Genomic DNA, 21,264 nt, shown 5'->3' on the forward strand with positions numbered 1-21,264 from the left:
TGATAACTGGAACAAAAGCCCGGCTGTCTGATATTCCACACGGCATCTATAGTCTGGATCGGCACATGATGTAATGAAGTTATAATGCCCCGGCCATTGTTAGATAAATGAGACAATAAAACAATACAGTCAGAGATGTTCAGACGCTTTATCTCCTAGGCAATCACAACCAATAAAAATGAAAACCATAAAGGGGTTCAATGGTCTTTTAATGCGGCGACTGGATTTTTAAATATACTTGTAAATGCATTCCAAATTACACTTATTAAACTATTACAATAAAATATTTTAATATATTAATTTAATATAATTTTATATAATATTTTACAATAAAATTATTTTTAATTATATATTCACAAATATATTAATATATATATTCTTTTTAATTATTCATAAAAAATATATTCAGAACACACGCTGCAATATATATCATAGTGTCATTTGGAATGCATTTACAAGTATATTTAAAAAAATCTATGTTTAAATACATTTTTTTAGATGTTCTGGAAAATATATTTTGGAAAATATATATTTTTTAAATATACGCCTTTGGAAAAATATATTTTAAGTTACATTTTTGGAATACATGTTAAAATATATTTGTGTACGCCAATGTATAATTTTTTTCTCTAAATATATTGAAAATATATTTCTCCTTCATATGGGGTACCTTGTTAACATGTTTGCTAATGGTCGAATGAAAAAGATGTATTTCTTTTTAATGTACGGGAAAATAGAAAATGAATGTTTCGAAAATATCTGGAAAATATATTAAAAAATATATATTTTAAGTTAAATTTTTGGAATACATGTTAAAATATATTTGTGTACGCCAATGTATCATTTTTTTCTCTAAATATATTGAAAATATATTTCTCCTTCATATGGGGTACCTTGTTAAAATGTTTACTAATGGTCGAATGAAAAAGATGTATTTCTTTTTAATGTACGGGAAAATAGAAAATTAATGTTTCGAAAATATCTGGAAAATATATTAAAAAAAATATATTTTAAGTTACATTTTTGGAATACATGTTAAAATATATTTGTGTACGCCAATGTATCATTTTTTTCTCTAAATATATTGAAAATATATTTCTCTTCCATACGATGTACCTTGTTAAAATGTTTACTACATTGACTACCTACATTTTTTTAACTACGTATGAAATGAGTAACTTCTTCCAGAAGGTTTTTTGTTTTTAATGTGAAATAAATTGCATTTCTCAAGCCAAAAACATAGTGAAAGCCCAATGGTCGAATGAAAAAGATGTATTTCTTTTTAATGTACGGGAAAATAGAAAATGAATGTTTTGAAAATATCTGGAAAATATATTGAAAAATATATATTTTTTAAATATACGCCTTTGGAAAAATATATTTTAAGTTACATTTTTTGGAATACATGTTAAAATATATTCGTGTAGGCCAATGTATAATTTTTTTTTTCTAAATATATTGAAAATATATTTCTCTTCCATATGGGATACCTTGTTAAAATGTGTACTACATTGACTACCTACATTTTTTTAACTACGTATGAAATGAGTATCCTCTTCCAGAAGGTTTTTTGTTTTTAATGTGAAATAAATTGCATTTCTCAAGCCAAAAACATAGTGAAAGCCCAATGGTCGAGTGAAAAAGATGTATTTCTTTTTAATGTACGGGAAAATAGAAAATGAATGTTTCGAAAATATCTGGAAAATATATTTTGAAAAATATATTTTTTAAATATACGCCTTTGGAAAAATATATTTTAATTTACATTTTTTGAATACAAGTTTAAATGCATTTTTTTTAGATGTTCGAAAATATCTGGAAAATATATTTTTAAAATATACGCCTTTGGAAAAATATATTTTAAGTTACATTTTTTGGAATACATGTTAAAATATATTCGTGTAGGCCAATGTATAATTTTTTTTTTCTAAATATATTGAAAATATATTTCTCTTCCATATGGGGTACCTTGTTAAAATGTTTACTACATTGACTACCTACATTTTTTTAACTACGTATGAAATGAGTAACTTCTTCCAGAAGGTTTTTTGTTTTTAATGTGAAATAAATTGCATTTCTCAAGCCAAAAACATAGTGAAAGCCCAATGGTCGAATGAAAAAAATGTATTTCTTTTTAATATATGGGAAAATAGAAAATGAATGTTTCGAAAATATCTGGAAAATATATTTAAAAAAATATATAAATAACTAAATATATAGTGAAAGCCCAATGGTCGAATGAAAAAGATGTATTTCTTTTTAATGTACGGGAAAATAGAAAATGAATGTTTTGAAAATATCTGGAAAATATACTGAAAAATATATATTTTTTAAATATACGCCTTTGGAAAAATATATTTTAAGTTACATTTTTTGGAATACATGTTAAAATATATTCGTGTAGGCCAATGTATAATTTTTTTTTCTAAATATATTGAAAATATGTTTCTCCTTCATACGGGGTACCTTGTTAACCACTTGAGCTCCAGAGGATTTACCCCCCTTAATGACCACGCCTCTTTTTGCTACTCGGCGTTGCACTAATTCAACTGATAATTGCGCGGTCATGCAATGCTGCACCCAAACAAAAGTTACGTCCTTTTTTTCACACAAATAGAGCTTTCTTTTGGTGGTATTTGATCACCTGTGCGCTTTTTATTTTTCACGCTATAAACAAAAAAAGGCCAAAAATTTTGAAGAAAAACAATATTTTTTACTTTCAGCTATAAAAAATATACAGTAAACTCAAAGTTAGTTATAAATTTAGGCCAAAATGTATTCTGCTGCATGTTTTTGGTAAAAAAAATCCCAATAAGTGTATATTGATTGCTTTGTGTGAAGTTATAACGTCTACAAACTATGGTATAGATACTGCAATTTACGCCATTTTTCTGCTATACAGCGCTGCGCTAGTTTAACGGACAATTGCGCGGTCATGCAATACGGTACATAAATGAAATTTACATCCTTTTTTTCCCCACAAATTCAGCTTTCTTTCGGTGGTATTTGATCGCCTGTGCGGTTTTTATTTTTTGCGCTATAAAAAAAAAGGCTGACAATTTTGAGGAAAAAAAAAACAATATTTTGGACTTTTTGCTATAAAACATGTCCAGTAAAAAAAAAATGCAAAAATCAAATTTAGTCATAAATTTCTGCCAAAATGCATTCTGCGACATGTCTTTGCTAAAAAAAAACCCAATACGTGTAAATTAATTGGTTTACGTGAAAGTTATAGCGTTTACAAAGGGCGGGAAAGATACTGGGATTTTTATTTTTTATTTATACTAATAATGGCGCCGATCAGCGACATATGACGGCGACCAGCGACTTATGGCGGGACTGCGGGACTGAGGCGGACATTTTGACACTGGGGGGGAGCTGACTTGGGGTCACTGACATCCCCAGTGACACCAATACAGTGATCAGTGAAAAAAAACCACTGAAACTGTATTAATGTCACTGGGGAGGAAGGGGTTAACATTTTTAGTGTTCACTGTGTGAGGGGAGTGTTTTACTAAGTGGGCGGGGGTGTGTGCTGGACGGGGGAGGGAGGGGGGAGCTGATCGAGGGAGAGAAACTGTATTCTCCCTCTGCAGCTTGGCGGCGAACTGTCACAGAGCAGGATGTGTGTAAACAATGCAGCCCTGCTCTGTTTCAGTGTTTACCGCTCATCGCGGGAAAACGGCCAGTAAAAACCGGCCGTGACCCGGCGGCGGGGACCCGCTGCTGACACCCGTGGGACAGGTAGGGCGGGCGCGTGCCTCGCGCGCGCCCCCTGCCTGTTTTGTAGGCACACGTTTTAAAACGTGCTTTTGCCTACGAGCGCCGCCCTGCCACCGTTTATATGCGGTGGCTGGGCGGCATGTGGTTAAAATGTTTACTACATTGACAACCTACATTTTTTTAACTACGTGAAATGAGTATCCTCTTCCAGAAGGCTTTTTGTTTTTAATGTGAAATAAGCTTCATTTCTCAAGCCAAAAACATAGTGAAAGCCCAATGGTCGAATGAAAAAAATGTATTTCTTTTTAATATATGGGAAAATAGAAAATGAATGTTTCGAAAATATCTGGAAAATATATTTAAAAAAATATATTTTTAAAATATACGCCTTTGGAAAAATATATTTTAATTTACATTTTTTGAATACATGTTAAAATATATTCGTGTAGGCCAGGGATGGCCAACCTTTTTGAGCCCGAGTGCCCAAACTGCAACACAAAACCAACTTTTTTATTTCAAAGTGCCAACACTGGAATTAATCACTTGCCTACCGGGCACTTCTACCCCCTTCCTGCCCAGGCCAATACCGGGCACTTCTACCCCCTTCCTGCCCAGGACAATTTTCAGCTTTCAGTGCTGTTGCACTTAACAATGACAATTGTGCGGTCATGCAACACTGTAACCATATGCAATTTTTATCATTTTTTCACACAAATAGAGCTTTTTTTGGTGGTATTTATTCACCACTGGGTGTTTTATTTTTTGCACTATAAATGAAAAAAGAGCAAAAAATTTAAAACATAAAAGGTTTTCCTTGCTTCTATTCTAAAAGTTTGCAAACAGGTAATATTTCTTCTTTGATGTGCGTTGGTGAGGCTGCACTGATAGGCAGCACTGATGGGCATTGATGAGGCGGCACAGATAGGTAGCACTGATGAGGCGGCATTGGTGAGCATTGATGAGGAGGCACTGATGATGCACTGATATGCAGGAAATGATGGGCACTGACAAGCGGCACTGACTGATAGCGCCAACTGGAGGCACTGACAGACGGCACTGACCGGCGGCACTGCTGGGCATCATTGATGGGTGGCACTGATGGGCAGCACTAATGAGGTGTCACAGATAGGTGGCACTGATATGTGGCACTGATTGGTGGCACTGATAGGGGACACTGATAATGGGTACTGATAGACAGCACTGATAGGTGGCACTGACTGACATCACTGCTGGGCACTGACAGGCACAACCGCTGAGCACTGACTGGTGGCACTGACTGGCAGCACTGCTGGGCTGCACTGATGGGCACTGGTGGGTACAAGTGGGCGGCACGGGTGGGTTGGCACAGGTGGGTGGCACTACTGGGCACAGGTGGGTGCATTGCTGGGCACAGGTGGGCGGAACTTGTGGGTGGCATTGCTGGGCACCGATCATCAGGGCGCTGATGATCAGTGACCCTAATGATCAGTGCCGTTTCCTGCTCTGACAACTGCCGGTTTTCGGCAGTACTTTCCTCACGATCTGACAGCGTGAGGAAAGTGCAGCCGAGAACCGGCATTTGCATTTCCCGGTGATCAGCGTGTCATTGGCCTTTTACCACGTCACGTGACCAGCTGTGTCCGTAGGACACAGCGATCACGGAGATCGCCCGGTGCGCGCCCCCCCGGGGGAGCGCAGGAGAGCACGTTCTTCCTCTTCTTCCTGGCGTGCCCACTGAGATGGCTCTGCGTGCCAGCTCTGGCACGCGTGCCATAGGTTCGCAATCACTGGTGTAGGCCAATGTATAATTTTTTTTTCTAAATATATTGAAAATATATTTCTCTTCCATATGGGGTACCTTGTTAAAATGTTTACTACATTGACTACCTACATTTTTTTTAACTACGTATGAAATGAGTAACCTCTTCCAGAAGGTTTTTTGTTTTTAATGTGAAATAAATTGCATTTCTCAAGCCAAAAACATAGTGAAAGCCCAATGGTCGAGTGAAAAAAATGTATTTCTTTTTAATGTACGGGAAAATAGAAAATGAATGTTTCGAAAATATCTGGAAAATATATTTAAAAAAATATATTTTTAAATATACGCCTTTGGAAAAATATATTTTCATTTACTTTTTTGGAATACGTTTAAATGCATTTTTTTTTAGATGTTCGAAAATATCTGGAAAATATATTTTTAAAATATACGCCTTTGGAAAAATATACTTTAATTTACATTTTTGGAATACATGTTAAAATATATTCATGTCGGCCAATATATTGTAAATATAGGTCGCATGTATAATTTTTTTTTTCTAAATAAATTGGAAATATATTTCTCTTCCATAGGGGTAGCTTTAATGGTGATGCATAAATCCATGAAACACACTTCTACTCCCACCACTACAGTAAGCCTCTAAGTGCGTGAAACATGTTGGAGGGGCGTGGCTTGGGAGGAGGCAAAGTTCACGTCTTTCTGATGCACTTAGAACCAAGCGGCTTTAGGGGGTGCACCCCCCACTTCTTCAATTATAGATTTTCAAGAGGTAGGCTGTGATTGGGAAGGGGATTACCAGAGGCAGGCTCTGTGATTGGTCAGGGGGTGTGGGGGCTGAACAAACTACTCAGTATGGGCATGCTGTGTGTCTCCGAATGTCCAGGATGAAAACTGACCACTCTAACAAAGATCAGCTTCTGTACTCTGTGTGGTCGGTTTAGAACAAGGAAGAAGGTGGAGTGGGGGGCCCCAGTTTAACCACTTCAACCAGAGGACGTAGGGGTACATCCTATAGGGAGGAAGTGGTTAAGTGAAAAATACACTGAATGGGTCCTCCACGGAAGAAAAATATATTTTAAATATATTTTAAAAATACATTCTTAATATATTGTTCCCCAATATATTGACATATATTTCAAATACTCCAATTTTGGTCGTATTCAGTATATTTCAAAAATATATTTCAAGATTTTTGTGAATATATTATTAAAAATATATTCAGAACACATGCTAAAATATATTTCAAAGTGTCATTTAAAAATATACGTGTAAATGCATTTTTATATTTTTAAATATAGGCCTTTGGAAAATATATTTTAATTTACATTTTTTGGAATACATGTTAAAATATATTTGTGTGGGCCAATATATTGTAAATATAGGTCGCATGTATAATTTTTTTTTCTAAATATATTGAAAATATATTTCTCTTCCATACGGGGTACCTTGGTAAAATGTTTACTACATTGATTACACTGTTCAACAGGTAAAAAGTTTTGGGCATAAAATTAGCTAATCTTACATAATTTTGGGGTGCTGAAAACGAAAATGACCCTAAAAAATGTTGATTGGCTCTAGTTTCCATGATATATTCACCCATCTAATGACGTAAGCCATTCAAAATTATGATGCAACTTCAGCTGCATATTGGGCAATTGATACTGGTGACCAATAGAAAATGTCATGTATACTGAGATGATGCGATATTAGCCTTTAATTGCATCACTTCACTGCATAAAAGCTGCAGTATCTGTAGCTGATTGGAGTTCGTCTTTACATTTCGTTTTATGCTTATATAGGCTACTCAGTAATGCCTCCAACTTGTGTGAATAAAGCAGATAATTTCTGCTATATCTGCGCTGAAATAACTTTTATCTCACAAAAAAGGAGGATAACAGGAATGATTAAGAAAGCCTACAACTTGTATTTTGGCTGCAAGATAGGAGACCAGGACAAGAGCCGGGCACCACATATATGCTGCAATTCTTGTGGGACGGCACTGGAGCAATGGTTGAATGGAAAAAAGGCATCTATGCCTTTCGCTGTGCCAATGATTTGGAGAGAGCCAACAGATCATGTTAGTAATTGTTACTTTTGTATGGTGCCTCCAATTGTAAAAGGGCTAAATAAGAAGAAAAAGTTATCTGTGCACTATCCAAATATTCCATCGGCAATACGTCCAGTTCCTCATGGAGAGGGGCTACCAATTTCTAAAGCACCAGAATCCTTCGTGGTTGAGTCAAGTGAGGAAGAACCTGAAGCGTGTAGTCACGTGCAGTTGTAAGAGATAGCCCTTTCCTCGAATACAAGAGAAAAGCCAAGAGAAGCAAAACCGACACAAACTGAAGACAAAACTAGTGAGAATCCTAAGTATTAAAATGATTCAACTTAGCTTATGGCTATAATTTTTCTTGGTAATCCTATGCAATATATTATGCCATTTAGGCTTTGTTATATAGTCAATATCACTTGCTTTATATTTGTGGAAAGACATCTATCTATATAATTATTGTGCATTATGTAGTCATTACGCCTATAGTAGAAAACTTTCCGTTTACAGAAAAACTAGAGCCAATTGACAAATTTCATTGTTATATTTGAACTCAGAATGTGAAATTCATTAAGAAATGGATCCTTTTGTTTCCAAAACTGGCAAAAAATAAAAATTTGTTGAACAGTGTTACCTAAATTTTTTTAACTACGTATGAAATGAGTAACCTCTTCCAGAAGGTTTTTTGTTTTTAATGTGAAATAAATTGCATTTCTCAAGCCAAAAACATAGTGAAAGCCCAATGGTCGAGTGAAAAAAATGTATTTCTTTTTAATGTACGGGAAAATAGAAAATGAATGTTCGAAAATATCTAGAAAATTTATCTTAAAAATATATTTTTTATATATACGCCTTTGGAAAATATATTTTAATTTACATTTTTTTGGAAAACATGTTAAAATATATTTGTGTGGGCCAATATATTGTAAATATATGTCGCATGTATAATTTTTTTTTCTAAATATATTGAAAATATATTTCTCTTCCACATGGGGAGCTGCACCAGAGTTTGCACTCTTAATTTTTGTAAATCAACCCCATTGTCTTTGGAAAATACATTTAAATTACATTTTTGGAATGCATTTAAAAGTCTATTTAAAAATCTATGTTTAAATGCATTTTAGATGTTCAAAAATATCTGGAAAATATATTTTCTCAAGTCTTTTGCAGACTCTAACAGGTTTTCTTCTAATATTGCCCTGTTTTTGGCTCCATCCATCTTCCCATCAACTCTGACCAGCTTCCCTGTCCTTGCTGAAGAAAAGCATCCCCACCACATGCAGCTGCCACCACCATGTTTCACGGTGGGGATGGTGTGTTCAGGGGGATGGGCAGTGTTAGTTCTCCGCCACACATAGCGTTTTGCTTTTAGGCCGTAAAGTCCCATTTTGGTCTCCTCTAACCAGAGCCCCTTCTTCCACATGTTTGCTGTGTCCCCCACATGGCTTCCCGCAAACTGCAAACGGGACTTCTTATGGCTTTCTTCCAACAATGGCTTTCTTCTTGCCACTCTTCCATAAAGGCCAGATTTGTGGAGTGCACGACTAATAGTTGTCCTGTGGTCAGATTCTCCCTCCTGAGCTGTGGATCTCTGCAACTCCTCCAGAGTTCCCATGGGCCTCTTGGCTGCTCCTCTGATGAATGCTCTCCTTGCCCGGCCAGTCAGTTTAGGTGCACGGCCATGTCTTGGTAGGTTGGCAGTTGTGCCGTACTCTTTCCATTTTCAGATGATGGATTGAACAGTGCTCCGTGAGATGGTCAAAGCTTGGGAGATTTTTTTTTTTTTTTTACTTTTTTTTTTTTTTTTCCAAGAAAATTTATTAAGGTTTAACAAGAAAGGACAAGGTAGGAAAAGTCAAAATGATGAGGCAGTTATGACATGAATATTACATCAAATGTATCGAGTCATAAAGGTTAGCTGATGGCAAATAGCACAAACTTAAAGAAATAGAAGCAGACATGAGAGACGTTTGAGGATTGCTGGAGAATAGAGCTTGCATAAGTAGGTGACGGAAAAAGAATGCGTGAGAGTGATGAGTGCGTAGCTCTTATATAAAACAGAGGTGACACAGGCCGAGTGAATTTGCCCAACATTACCATGTCGAGGAAGGATCAGAAAAAAAAAAAAAGAAGACCCGAGGATGTAAGAATTGGGAATGTATAAAAGAATAGGAAAGCTGGAGAGTGAAGATAAAAGTATACGGGGGAAGAATCGTGAGCAGAGAAAGCAATCAGAATAGGTGGTATGAATGAGAACTGGTATGAAAAAAAAAAAAAAAAATAATAGGTGAATGCGATTGCTAGGTTAAAGGAATAAGGGGGAGAGTGGAGGGTTACCCGGGGACCTGTCCGACCAGAATGAAAAAGAAAAAAAAAAAAGTAGTAGAGAAGCTACAGAAAGGAAAATGGAGGCAGAAATCAGGACTTGTGGGTTCCGTCACAAGAGATATCTCGGAGAGTTCACATTCCAGATAACATAAGTGGGCCTATGGATAAAGAGGAGGAGAACAGTGGAGAAAAACATTGTACCATATACAGTTTAGCAATGCAAAAACGGTATAACCTAATCAAAAAGATGAATGACCCAATGCCGACGAGTTTACAGACTGATACATTGGGCGGTTCGAGCAACATGGATCTTGAAGAAAGAATGCCTGTTCACGTACGGATAGAGAACCTGTGATATAGGAAGTCCATTTGCCTAGGTATTGAGACTCCTTAGAGGAAGTCGGAGACATTATTAAATTTAGTTTGTCAAGACGTAGAAGGAAGTTGAGTTCCTGCTTAATGTCAGCCAAGGATGGAAGGCAGTTGGAGATCCACTTCCGAAGAATAGCCCGTCTTGCTATAAGTAGACATGAGGATATCCAGGCTTTGTTGTTCCTGAAGGACGACGTTTGAGATGAGAAGAGGCCAATGACCGGTTGTTCCAGGAAGCCAAAGATGAGTGGTAACGGGTGGATAGGTAATCGGAAAGAAGTAATGACATGTATGAAGTTAACCACTTGTTTCCAGAATGCCGCAATGGCTGGACAAAGCCAGAGTCTGTGTTTTAATGACGGAGATTGACTACCGCATAGAGGGCAGGCTGAGAGAGCCGGGAGATTTTTTTTTTAAACCTAACCCTGCTTTAAACCTCTCCACAACTTTATCCCTGACCTGTCTGGTGTGTTCCTTGGCTTTCATGTTGATGTTTGTTCACCAATGTTCTCTAACAAACCTCTGAGGGCTTCACAGAACAGCTGTATTTATACTGAGATCACATGACACACAGGGAGACTGTCAGGGTCCTGTCCATGGCAGAAGTTCTGGAAGATCTGGCATTTCTGCCAGTACCCTGTGTGGCCACAGAAGCACACATCAGCCTCAGTTTGCTGCCAGATGGCCTTTATAAGGAGGCTCATCACTTCCTCAAGTTGCTGGATGATCTCTAGCTTCCCGTGCCTTGTTCCTGTTTCCTGTTCCTTGTGATTCTGACCTGTGATTTCCTGATACTGACTTGGTTTGCTCCTGGACCTGTCTACTCTACTTTACCCCTGATCTGACCTCAGCTTGGCTTATGGATACTCTCTCTCTCTCTCTCTCTCTCTCTCTCTCGCTCCTCTGTGAATGACCTCGGCTATCCCATCTGACTACGTCTGCTCTGATTCCCACCTGGTACCTGACCTTGGCTTGAACCAGCTATCCAGTAAATCTCTAAATCCCGGAAGGGCTTGCATACCTCGCACAGGTACCTCCTGTCTGCAGACCTACCTCCGTGCACCAGCTGTGCTTCTGAGTGGACCACCAACCAGCACTTCTACAGGTGACCTGTGCCACTTTGGGCCTGACTCTTGCTGTCCCACTCTCAGGGGAGTCTGGAACTTAGCCACAAGGGAAGCCCTCTCTCCATTGGCCTCTATCACCAGGTACGTGATAGGGACTCTATTTACTAATCAGGTAACTTCTGAAGGCAATTGGTTCCCTTAAATTTTAGTTAAGGGTAGCAGAGCAAAGGGGGCTGAATACAAATGCACTCCACACTTTTCAAATATTTATTTGTCAAACATTTTGAAAACCATTTCTCATTTTGCTTCCACTTCACAATTACGTGCCACTTTGTGCTGGTCTATCGCATAAAATCCCAATAAAATACATTGACGTTTTTGGTTGTAGCATGACAACATGGGGGACATTTCAAGGGGCGTGGAGGAAACCTTCCCAAGGCGCTGAAGAAGATCACCATAATTCTAGGTTTCCAAAAGCCCCCTTCACCAGGGTTATGGAATACAAAAAAAGTCTTGAAAGGGATAGCTTAGGTTCCTTAGGAAATGTACGTACACCGACTCGGAATGTCTGCTTCAAGTCACTTGTTTGGCCGACTTTCAGGGAATTCCTGTTAGCCAGCTGGCTTGGAGACCAGGAGTTCACGTGTTTGTGCTTGTTCTTGAGCAGTATGTGCATGCCTATTTACAGATGTTCAGTGCTGATGTGTCTCTTTGTTCTGACCTAGCTCTCTCCCAACCTCATTTTGCATTTTGTTCTGCACTTCTGCATCCTAGTTCCTGACCTTAGCTTCATCCACCACCTTGATTCAGCTTGTGTTCCCTTCTCGTTGCTGACCTCAGCTTGCTCTGTGACTCCATTATTGTCTCTAGTTCTGTTGCACACTATCAATTAATACCTACTCTAGACCAGTCTTTCTCAACCAGGGTGCCCAGGCACCCTGAGGTGCCTTCAGGCTTCTTCAGGGGCGCCTAGACACCCTGGGGTGCCTTCAGCCTCCTTCAGGGGCGCCTTGACAAAATGCCCAAAAATGTTATCATTTTTGTACTAAACCCTGCCTTTTAGTACACAAAGCCTGCTCTAGACCAGCCTTTCTCAACCAGGGTGCCCACGCACCCTGAGGTTCCTTCAGGCTTTTTCAGGGGTGCCTTGGCAAAATGCCCAAAAATGTTATCATTTTTGTACTAAATCCTGCCTTTTAGTACACAAAGCCTGCTCTAGACCAGCCTTTCTCAACCAGGGTGCCCAGGTACCCTGAGGTGCCTTCAGGCTTGTTGAGAGGCACCTAGGCACCCTGGGGTGCCTTCAGACTTCTTCAGTGACGCCTTGGAAAAATGCCGAAAAATTGTATCATTTTTGTACTAAATCCTGCCTTTTAGTACACAAAGCCTGCTCTAGACCAGCCTTTCTCAACCAGGGTGCCCAGGCACCCTGAGGTGCCTTTAGACTTCTTCAGGGGTGCCTAGGCACCCTGGGGTGCCTTCAGACTTCTTCAGGGGCGCCTAGGCACCCTGAGGTGCCTTCAGACTTGTTCAGGGGCGCCTAGGCACCCTGGGGTGCCTTCAGGCTTGTTCAGGGGCGCCTTGGCAAAATGCCCAAAAATTGTATCATTTTTGTACTAAATCCTGCCTTTTAGTACACAAAGCCTGCTCTAGACCAGCCTTTCTCAACCAGGGTGCCCATAGACCCTGAGGTTCCTTCAGGCTTTTTCAGGGGTGCCTTGGCAAAATGCCGAAAAATTGTATCATTTTTGTACTAAATCATGCCTTTTAGTACGCAAAGCCTGCTCTAGACCAGCCTTTCTCAACCAGGGTGCCCATTCACCCTGAGGTTCCTTCAGGCTTCTTCAGGGGTGCCTTGGCAAAATGCCCAAAAATTGTATCATTTTTGTACTTAATTCTGCCTTTTAGTACACAAAGCCTGCTCTAGACCAGCCTTTCTCAACCAGGGTGCCCAGGTACCCTGAGGTGCCTTCAGGCTTGTTCAGGGGCGCCTAGGCACCCTAGGGTGCCTTTAGGCTTCTTCAGTGACGCCTTGGCAAAATGCTGAAAAATTGTATCATTTTTGTACTAAATCCTGCCTGTTAGTACACAAAGCCTGCTCTAGACCAGCCTTTCTCAACCAGGGTGCCCAGGCACCCTGAGGTGCCTTCAGGCTTCTTCAGGGGCGCCTAGGCACCCTGGGGTGCCTTCAGGCTTCTTCAGGGGTGCCTAGGCACCCTGGGGTGCCTTCAGGCTTCTTTAGGGGCGCCTTGGCAAAACGCCCAAAAATTGTATAATTTTTGTACCAAATCCTGCCTTCTAGTACACAAAGCCACATGTTTTGATTGTGCAATTTTAGGACCTTCTAGCTGCCAGCATCCTAACAACCAATGACATCATTAGTTGATAGGGAGGACATCGGGTGCATGTACCTCATCCTTGTTTTCCCCTCTCCGTCAGCACTTGGGGTCACATTAGAAGAGTGAGGGAGAGAAAATGAGAGAGACACGCTGGAACACTAGTCAATATCAGGGTGCAAAGGTGTATTTGCTTTGGAAGAATAAATCACCTCTAATGTTGGGTGTACTGGATGTGTGTAGAATAGTTTTTGTTTACATTTTAGAATGGGGTGCCTTGAGATTGTGCAGAATGTGAAAGGGTGCCTTGAGATTATCCATAGTTTTAAAGGGTGCCTTGGCTAAAGAAAGGTTGAGGAACACTGCTCTAGACTACTCCAAGAGCTAGCTTCAGTCATCTATGTGCATTTCCATACGCCTGCCTGCTGGGATCTCCAGTGGACTCTGAACCTGTGGTCTTACCTGAGTTCTCCATACGCCTGCCTGCTGGGATCTCCAGTGGACTCTGGACCTGTGGTCTCACCTGAGTTCTCCATACGCCTGCCTGCTGGGATCTCCAGTGGACTCTGAACCTTTGGTCTCACCTGAGTTCTCCATACGCCTGCCTGCTGGGATCTCCAGTGGACTCTGGACCTGTGGTCTCACCTGAATTCTCCATACGCCTGCCTGCTGGGATCTCCAGTGGACTCTGAACCTGTGGTCTCACCTGAGTTCTCCATACGCCTGCCTGCTGGGATCTCCAGTGGACTCTGAACCTGTGGTCTCACCTGAGTTCTCCATACGCCTGCCTGCTGGGATCTCCAGTGGACTCTGGACGTGCGGCCTAACCTGAGTTCTCCATACGCCTGCCTGCTGGGATCTCCAGTGGACTCTGGACCTGTGGTCTCACCTGAATTCTCCATACGCCTGCCTGCTGGGATCTCCAGTGGACTCTGAACCTGTGGTCTCACCTGAGTTCTCCATACGCCTGCCTGCTGGGATCTCCAGTGGACTCTGGACCTGTGGTCTCACCTGAATTCTCCATACGCCTGCCTGCTGGGATCTCCAGTGGACTCTGAACCTGTGGTCTCACCTGAGTTCTCCATACGCCTGCCTGCTGGGATCTCCAGTGGACTCTGGACGTGCGGCCTAACCTGAGTTCTCCATACGCCTGCCTGCTGGGATCTCCAGTGGACTCTGGACCTGTGGCCTAACCTGAGTTTTCCTCTAAAAGAGAAGAATGAGATTTCAAAAATATAAACATACATACTCACCTAGGTGGATGCAGCATCGATCTGAAGCTGCATCTGCCCCTGCCGGTTCTAAGTCCAAGAACTGAGCAAATAAAAGACCGCTGATTGCTCAGTTCTCAGTCTTCAGTGAGCAGTCACCGGCTCTTTGCTTTGCCCCTCCAGCGCTCGCTGCAGCACCGGGCTGTGGAGAAGGTGGTAGCGGCAGTTTCAATATCTCGGTGGTGCTGGTCAGGAATGGTGGATGGATCCTTCCAGAGTCTGGACCAGCTGAGTGATGACAGCCAACAGCAGATCTAAGTGATCCACAGGAGGAATAGAAACAAAAGAGCCATGCCCCCCCCCCCTTATTCTCCTTTAACTTTTGCTGGTTTGCCATGTGGTTTTGCTGATCGGCTGACACTCTTGGTCGCACGCTCTGCTGGATCTTCCAGGTTGGCCTTTCCATTTCAAGTATCTACAATCAACATCTCTGGGCACTCATGTTTCTCCTTTCCCTTAGCACCATCTGTTCCATCTAATGGGGTGTTTGGTCGGGAGATACAAGAAAGGCCGACCTTCGTCATTTCAATCTTTTATTACGTATGTGACCCTAACCTTCATTCACAGAGCAGTGGACACCAAACTGGAACATTTTGTTTAACCACTTCCCGTCCGGCCCATGTATATAAACGGGCGGACGGTGGCAGTGCAGGGGCGGGTTGCCGTTCATAAATGGTGCCCACCATTTTGGACTGTTCTTTCTCCCTGGGAGCACGCGGCACCGCGATCTGGTGCCCGCCGTGTCCGGAGGACACAGCGGAACAACGATCGCTGTACGGGACCTCTGTGCGAGGTCCCGATCATATGATCACTGATTGGCCAATCAGTGATCACATGCAGAGTAGTAAGCAAGATGTCACTTCTGACACCATTGCTTACTACTAGTGAAATCTGTGAATGATCACCGAGGTCACATGGTACAGGGCCATTCACAACAGCCTTGTACCATGTGACAAGCTGTGACCAATCACAGCTCTCACAGTATTTCTCAATGGCTGAAGAAGAAGAAATGGTTGTGAAATCTGTGAATGATCACAGAGATCACATGGTACAGGACTATTCACAACAGCCTTGTACCATGTGACAAGCTGTGACCAATCACAGCTCACACAGCATTTCTCAATGGCTGCAAGAATGCAGCCAGAGAGAAGGAGAAATGATTGCTTTTACAGCCTTTATGGGTGTAAAAGCAATCAGTTTTAAAAAAAAAAATCTTCATCACCCCCCACAAGTAGTGCAGTGTCACCATGGTGACACTGTACTGCTAGGGTGACAGTATGTTAAAAAAAAAAACCCATAAATAATAATTTAAAAAAAATAAAATAGAAATGTAAAAAAATATTTTTGAAAAATTATAATTTTTGGTTATAAACTAATTCAGGTTATTTTTTTATTACTAACTGAATACATTTTGGCCAAGATTTATGAAGAAAGATTATTTATTTGCTAAATTTTATAAGAAAAACACTTTTTTTCAAAATGTTTGGACTTTTTCTTTTATATAGCAAAAAAAAAACAAAACATAAATAATAATTTAAAAAAATAAAATAAAAATGTAAACAAATATTTTTTTTAAATTATAATTTTTGGTTATAAACTAATTCAGGTTATTTTTTTTTACTAACTGAATACATTTTGGCCAAAATTTATGAAGAAAGATTATTTATTTGCAAAATTTTATAAGAAAAACACTTTTTTTCAAAATTTTGGATTTTTTCTTTTATATAGCAAAAAAAATTAAAAGTCCCAGTGGTGAATAAATACCACCAAAATAAAGTTTTATCTGTCTCAAAAAAACAATCCCAGTGGTGAATTTGTTTGTCATTCAAAGTGCGACAGCGCTGAAAGCTGAAAATTGGCCTGGGCAGGAAGGGGGTGAAAGTGTCCGGACTGGAAAAGGGGAAAGTGTCCGGACTGGAAGGGGGGAAAGTGTCCGGACTGGAAGGGGGTGAAAGTGTCCGGACTGGAAGGGGGTGAAAGTGTCCAGACTGGAAGGGGGGGGGGAACGTGTCCGGACTGGAAGGGGGTGAAAGTGTCCGGACTGGAAGGGGGTGAAAGTGTCCGGACTGGAAGGGGGGGAAAGTGTCCGGACTGGAAGGGGGGGAAGTGTCCGGACTGGAAGGGGGTGAAAGTGTCAGGACTGGAAGGGTGGGAAAGTGTCCGGACTGGAAAGGGGGGAAAGCGTCCGGACTGGAAGGGGTGAAAGTGTCCGGACTGGAAGGGGGGGAAAGCGTCCGGACTGGAAGGGGGGGAAAGTGTCCGGACTGGAAGGGGGGGAAAGGGTTCGGACTGGAAGGGGGTGAAAGCGTCCGGACTGGAAGGGGGTGAAAGTGTCCGGACTGGAAGGGGGAGGAAAGTGTCTGGACTGGAAGGGGGGGAAAGTGTCCGGACTGGAAGGGGGGGAAAGCCTCCGGACTGGAAGGGGGTGAAAGTGTCCGGACTGGAAGGGGGGGAAAGTGTCCGGACTGGAAGGGGGGAAAGTGTCCGGACTGGAAGGGGGGGAAAGTGTCCGGACTGGAAGGGGGTGAAAGTGTCCGGACTGGAAGGGGGGGAAAGTGTCCGGACTGGAAGGGGGAGGAAAGTGTCCGGACTGGAAGGGGGGGAAAGTGTCCGGACTGGAAGGGGGAGGAAAGTGTCCGGACTGGAAGGGGGGGAAAGTGTCGAGACTGGAAGGGGGGGAAGTGTCCGGACTTGAAGGGGGGGAAAGTGTCCGGACTGGAAGGGGGGAAGTGTCCGGACTGGAAGGGGGGGAAAGTGTCCGCACTGGAAGGGGGGGAAAGTGTCCGGACTGGAAGGAGGTGAAAGCGTCCGTACTGGAAGTGGTTAAAAGGTTCGATGACCCCCGATCTATAATTTGAATTTCAGGCTACGAAAATGGAATAACATGGTACAGCACTTTACTTCTTCTACCAGATGAGGAGACGATGACATCAAAAGGTTGTTCAAAGCTTTATTGACAAAGTCACAGATGACACTAAACACAGAATGATTTTATTTTTTAGGCGGTGGTCATCGTCCGGTATGAATAAATCACTACGGCAAAGTCAAAGATGTGTCACAACAAATCTACATTTAATCAACTTAAAGTTCATACCGCAATAATCAATGATACAGCATGGAAGTATTTATTTTATACGTCGAAATGTATTTTAGATTTCATGGTCTGCAAACGAGAAATCATAATTCAGTTTGAAGGAGTTATTTTGCATTACTGAAAATAAAATGGAAATATTCAATAAATTTCAGATATTTATTTCAGGAAAAAAAAGCTTGAAATATGAAGATTTCCTTTTCGTGTGTCCTTTGTAGCGAAATATGTCAGGAACGGTCGTCTTGATTATACGTAGCTACAAGAGAGGAAAAGAAAAAATAAATAAAAATTAGTTGTATGTAAATTTTTCATCTAAAGTCTTAGGACTTTATATAAATACCAAATGTACTAAATATAAATACAAAATATAAATACTTAATATAAATACCAAATATTTAAAATACCAAAAAAATGGTTAAATGAAGACTTAGAGAGCTATGCTTGTCAATCATTACTGATTATATTAGGGAATATGATACTTTTATATATATTGTATTTATATATTGTATAGAGAGTTGTTTATTATAAAGGGGCTGCCATGGGTTCTGGAATGCTGTCTATATTTATTGGCTCCAACTCATTCGCTTATTGGGATACAGAACGTGGGAACTGTGCCAAGGCTGTGCCCCACCCCCGGATTTTAGTTGTGCCCTATCAGATCAATGGCCCATGAACCAACCTGATGGGGACACCTGATATGAGGGTGACTCTTACCTGGACCCCAGTGGTGTATTTAGGTTTTGTGCTGCCCTAGGCAACACAAAAATTGGTGCCCCCCCCTTGCAGAAAGAGCCTGACATTGACCAAGAGCACCCCTTCCCTCCACCCGAACCTTCCACTACCACTGCCCCCCATACACCAGCCACCATCCCTCATGGAGAGAGAAAGACACTCACCTTCATAGCTCCAGATGTCCCCAGGAATAAAAGCTGTGCATTCACTGTCACTCAATGGGGGGAGGACCCAGGATTTCCAATTGAGGCGTAAGAAGAGGGGGACTGGGGCTGCTCAGTGCAGTTGTTTAAAAAAAGAAATAAAAAAATAGCCAAATAATATCACTTTAAGGTCAGGCATCAGTATAGATACACAGAGAATGGGTGAGGGCGGGGCAAGTATAGAACTTCCACTTCTAAGTAGGTTATTCAATATAAAAAGCACAAATGCAGCCTTACAGCAGAAGGAAAAAAAGACTTATAAGCAGGGGCGGACTGACCATTTAGCCACTCGGGCACTGCCCGAGGGCCCAGGGTCAGTAGGTGGCCCCATAAGATGCCCCTGGTACCTTTCATAGGCTTTTTTGGGTGTGGTTTGAGTGTGGGCGAGTACACAGGGGCCCCATGACTTCCTATTGCCCGGGGGCCCCATGAGTTGTCAGTCCACCCCTGCTTATAAGTAATCTGTATGTCTATATTATACTGCTGTAAATGTCCTGCCTTTTTCAATTCTTCCCCACTTTGTGAGATTCCCCATTAAAAAATGGTGGAATATAAAAAAAACTCCATTTTTCCATTGGTACAAACCCATAAAAGTAGGTCAAATCGATTAAATATAAAAACAAACACTAAACTGTTTATTTTAAACTTTTAATCATTTTTTTAATACTTTTGAACAAGGACAACTTCGGGTTCTTTTCAGAAAAAAAGTAAGCTTCACCAAAAGTTTCACTCACCAGCTGTTGAAGTCACGGGCTGACCAGGACTTTATGAGCTCAAAGATGTTAGCGACCGGATTTCCAGTCGGGGATCTGAGGTCATCGGAACTGTTACCGTTGAAGTTTCCGCATGCTCCACAAACCAACTCCGGCAGGCCCCCTGATATACGGATTGAGAGACTTCCCGTATTGCTCAACTCAATAGTCAAGTCTTGACCAATCTGGATCAAAACTGAGTTAGTATTGTCAGAGGCTGAGAGAATACCAACGGTGATGGGGAGAATACCAGAAAATCCATTTACCTAGAAAATGCAAGTTAGAAATGTCAGATGTCAGTGCAAAATTTGGCCACAGTCTATACCCCTTGTCATGCCTTCAGCATATTTTTATGTTATGTCCATTGTTAGTTTATTATGCTATGGAACATAAGGTAAAGTGTAATATCGCCATCTAGTGGCTATTTTGTATAATTACAGTTTTATAGATTATTTTCTGTAATTACACATTTTTGTTGCTTAAAAGCCACCGTAGTTTTCCCATCATCCTATGGTCTTTACCATGAGGTCTTAGAGACATTTCCTAGCAGCCATCTTACATCTCCTCCAGAGGAATCCACACTTATTCAGTTGCGGTTCTGTTGTCAGCCTAACGGAAACATCGCCGGTATGTTTAAAACCCTTTCTCTAGCTAGACTAGTGTGTCAGGACTGTGTACTTTGTATATTGTATACACTGATTGGATGTTATTTCTTTCATCTGTAGCTTTACTCTAACTTCCCTGCAATAAAAGTTGAAAAGAGGACCTAGCGCCTGCATCAATGAGTTGTTAAGGGAGAAAGGTTATCTGTCTGTCTAATTATACCCCCACCACGTATAGTGAGGGCAGAACACCCCTTGTTGACTAGGATGGAAATTTTGGCAAGACTGAAATGGATTGTGGCAAAGACTGTTAGCACTCAACCCATTGGAAACTTAATAATGGCACCATGGGTGTGGAAACTTTTTCTGATGGCTACTAGAAAATCGATAAAAGAAATCTATAAATGTAAGAGAAACAAATGCTTATCTAGTTAGAAACATGTAAACTTACAAAGACCTTGCCATACGTAGTATATCAGTAGTTGGCTACTTACCCAAACTTCCTTGCTCTTAGAGATGGTCACTAGGCCTTGAGCAACGAAAATATGGAGCCTGACAACGGATGCTGGTACTTTATCACAACTCTGAATGTCAGCGAGTACTCTGAATCGCGTGGATGAAGTTTTGTTACATAAAGATATCACCTCTATGGGACCGTTTCCAATAGGTCCTCCTGAGAGCCCATCAAACGTGACAAACTGCAATGGGCTCAGCTTGCATTCCCCCTCTCTCTTGTAACAGCCTCGCACTCCGTTCACCAGGTCACAGCGTTCTTTTTTTTTACAAACAATTGCTGTGCAGGTCACGCCGCCATCTTGGCACTTACATAGTTGACTGCAATCAGCATTGACAAAGGACTCTCCCTCCTAAATGGAAAAAAAAAAAGAAAAAAGTTAATTATACGTCCTAGTGGACTTGGCTTCTGACAAATAAAATGGAGAATGATCCATTTGTCCAGTTAGACCTTGGACTGAACCTTCT

The 21,264-nt window shown here is 41.1% G+C and overlaps 1 protein-coding gene across 1 annotated transcript in view; it reads right to left on the minus strand.

Moving 5' to 3' along the window:
- LOC149438475 (IgGFc-binding protein-like) overlaps positions 1–21,264 on the minus strand; it is a 113,359-nt gene that overhangs the window by 10,840 nt on the left and 81,255 nt on the right. The window contains 4 exon segments of the mRNA XM_089659813.1: positions 14,644–14,838; positions 15,003–15,131; positions 19,664–19,947; positions 20,778–21,149. Coding sequence (XP_089515939.1) covers positions 14,644–14,838; positions 15,003–15,131; positions 19,664–19,947; positions 20,778–21,149 — 980 coding nt within the window.

The sequence above is a fragment of the Staurois parvus genome, unplaced genomic scaffold, assembly GCF_062004578.1.
Source record: "Staurois parvus isolate SC_StPar_1 unplaced genomic scaffold, SC_StPar_1.0 ptg001191l, whole genome shotgun sequence".
Lineage (NCBI taxonomy): Eukaryota > Metazoa > Chordata > Amphibia > Anura > Ranidae > Staurois > Staurois parvus.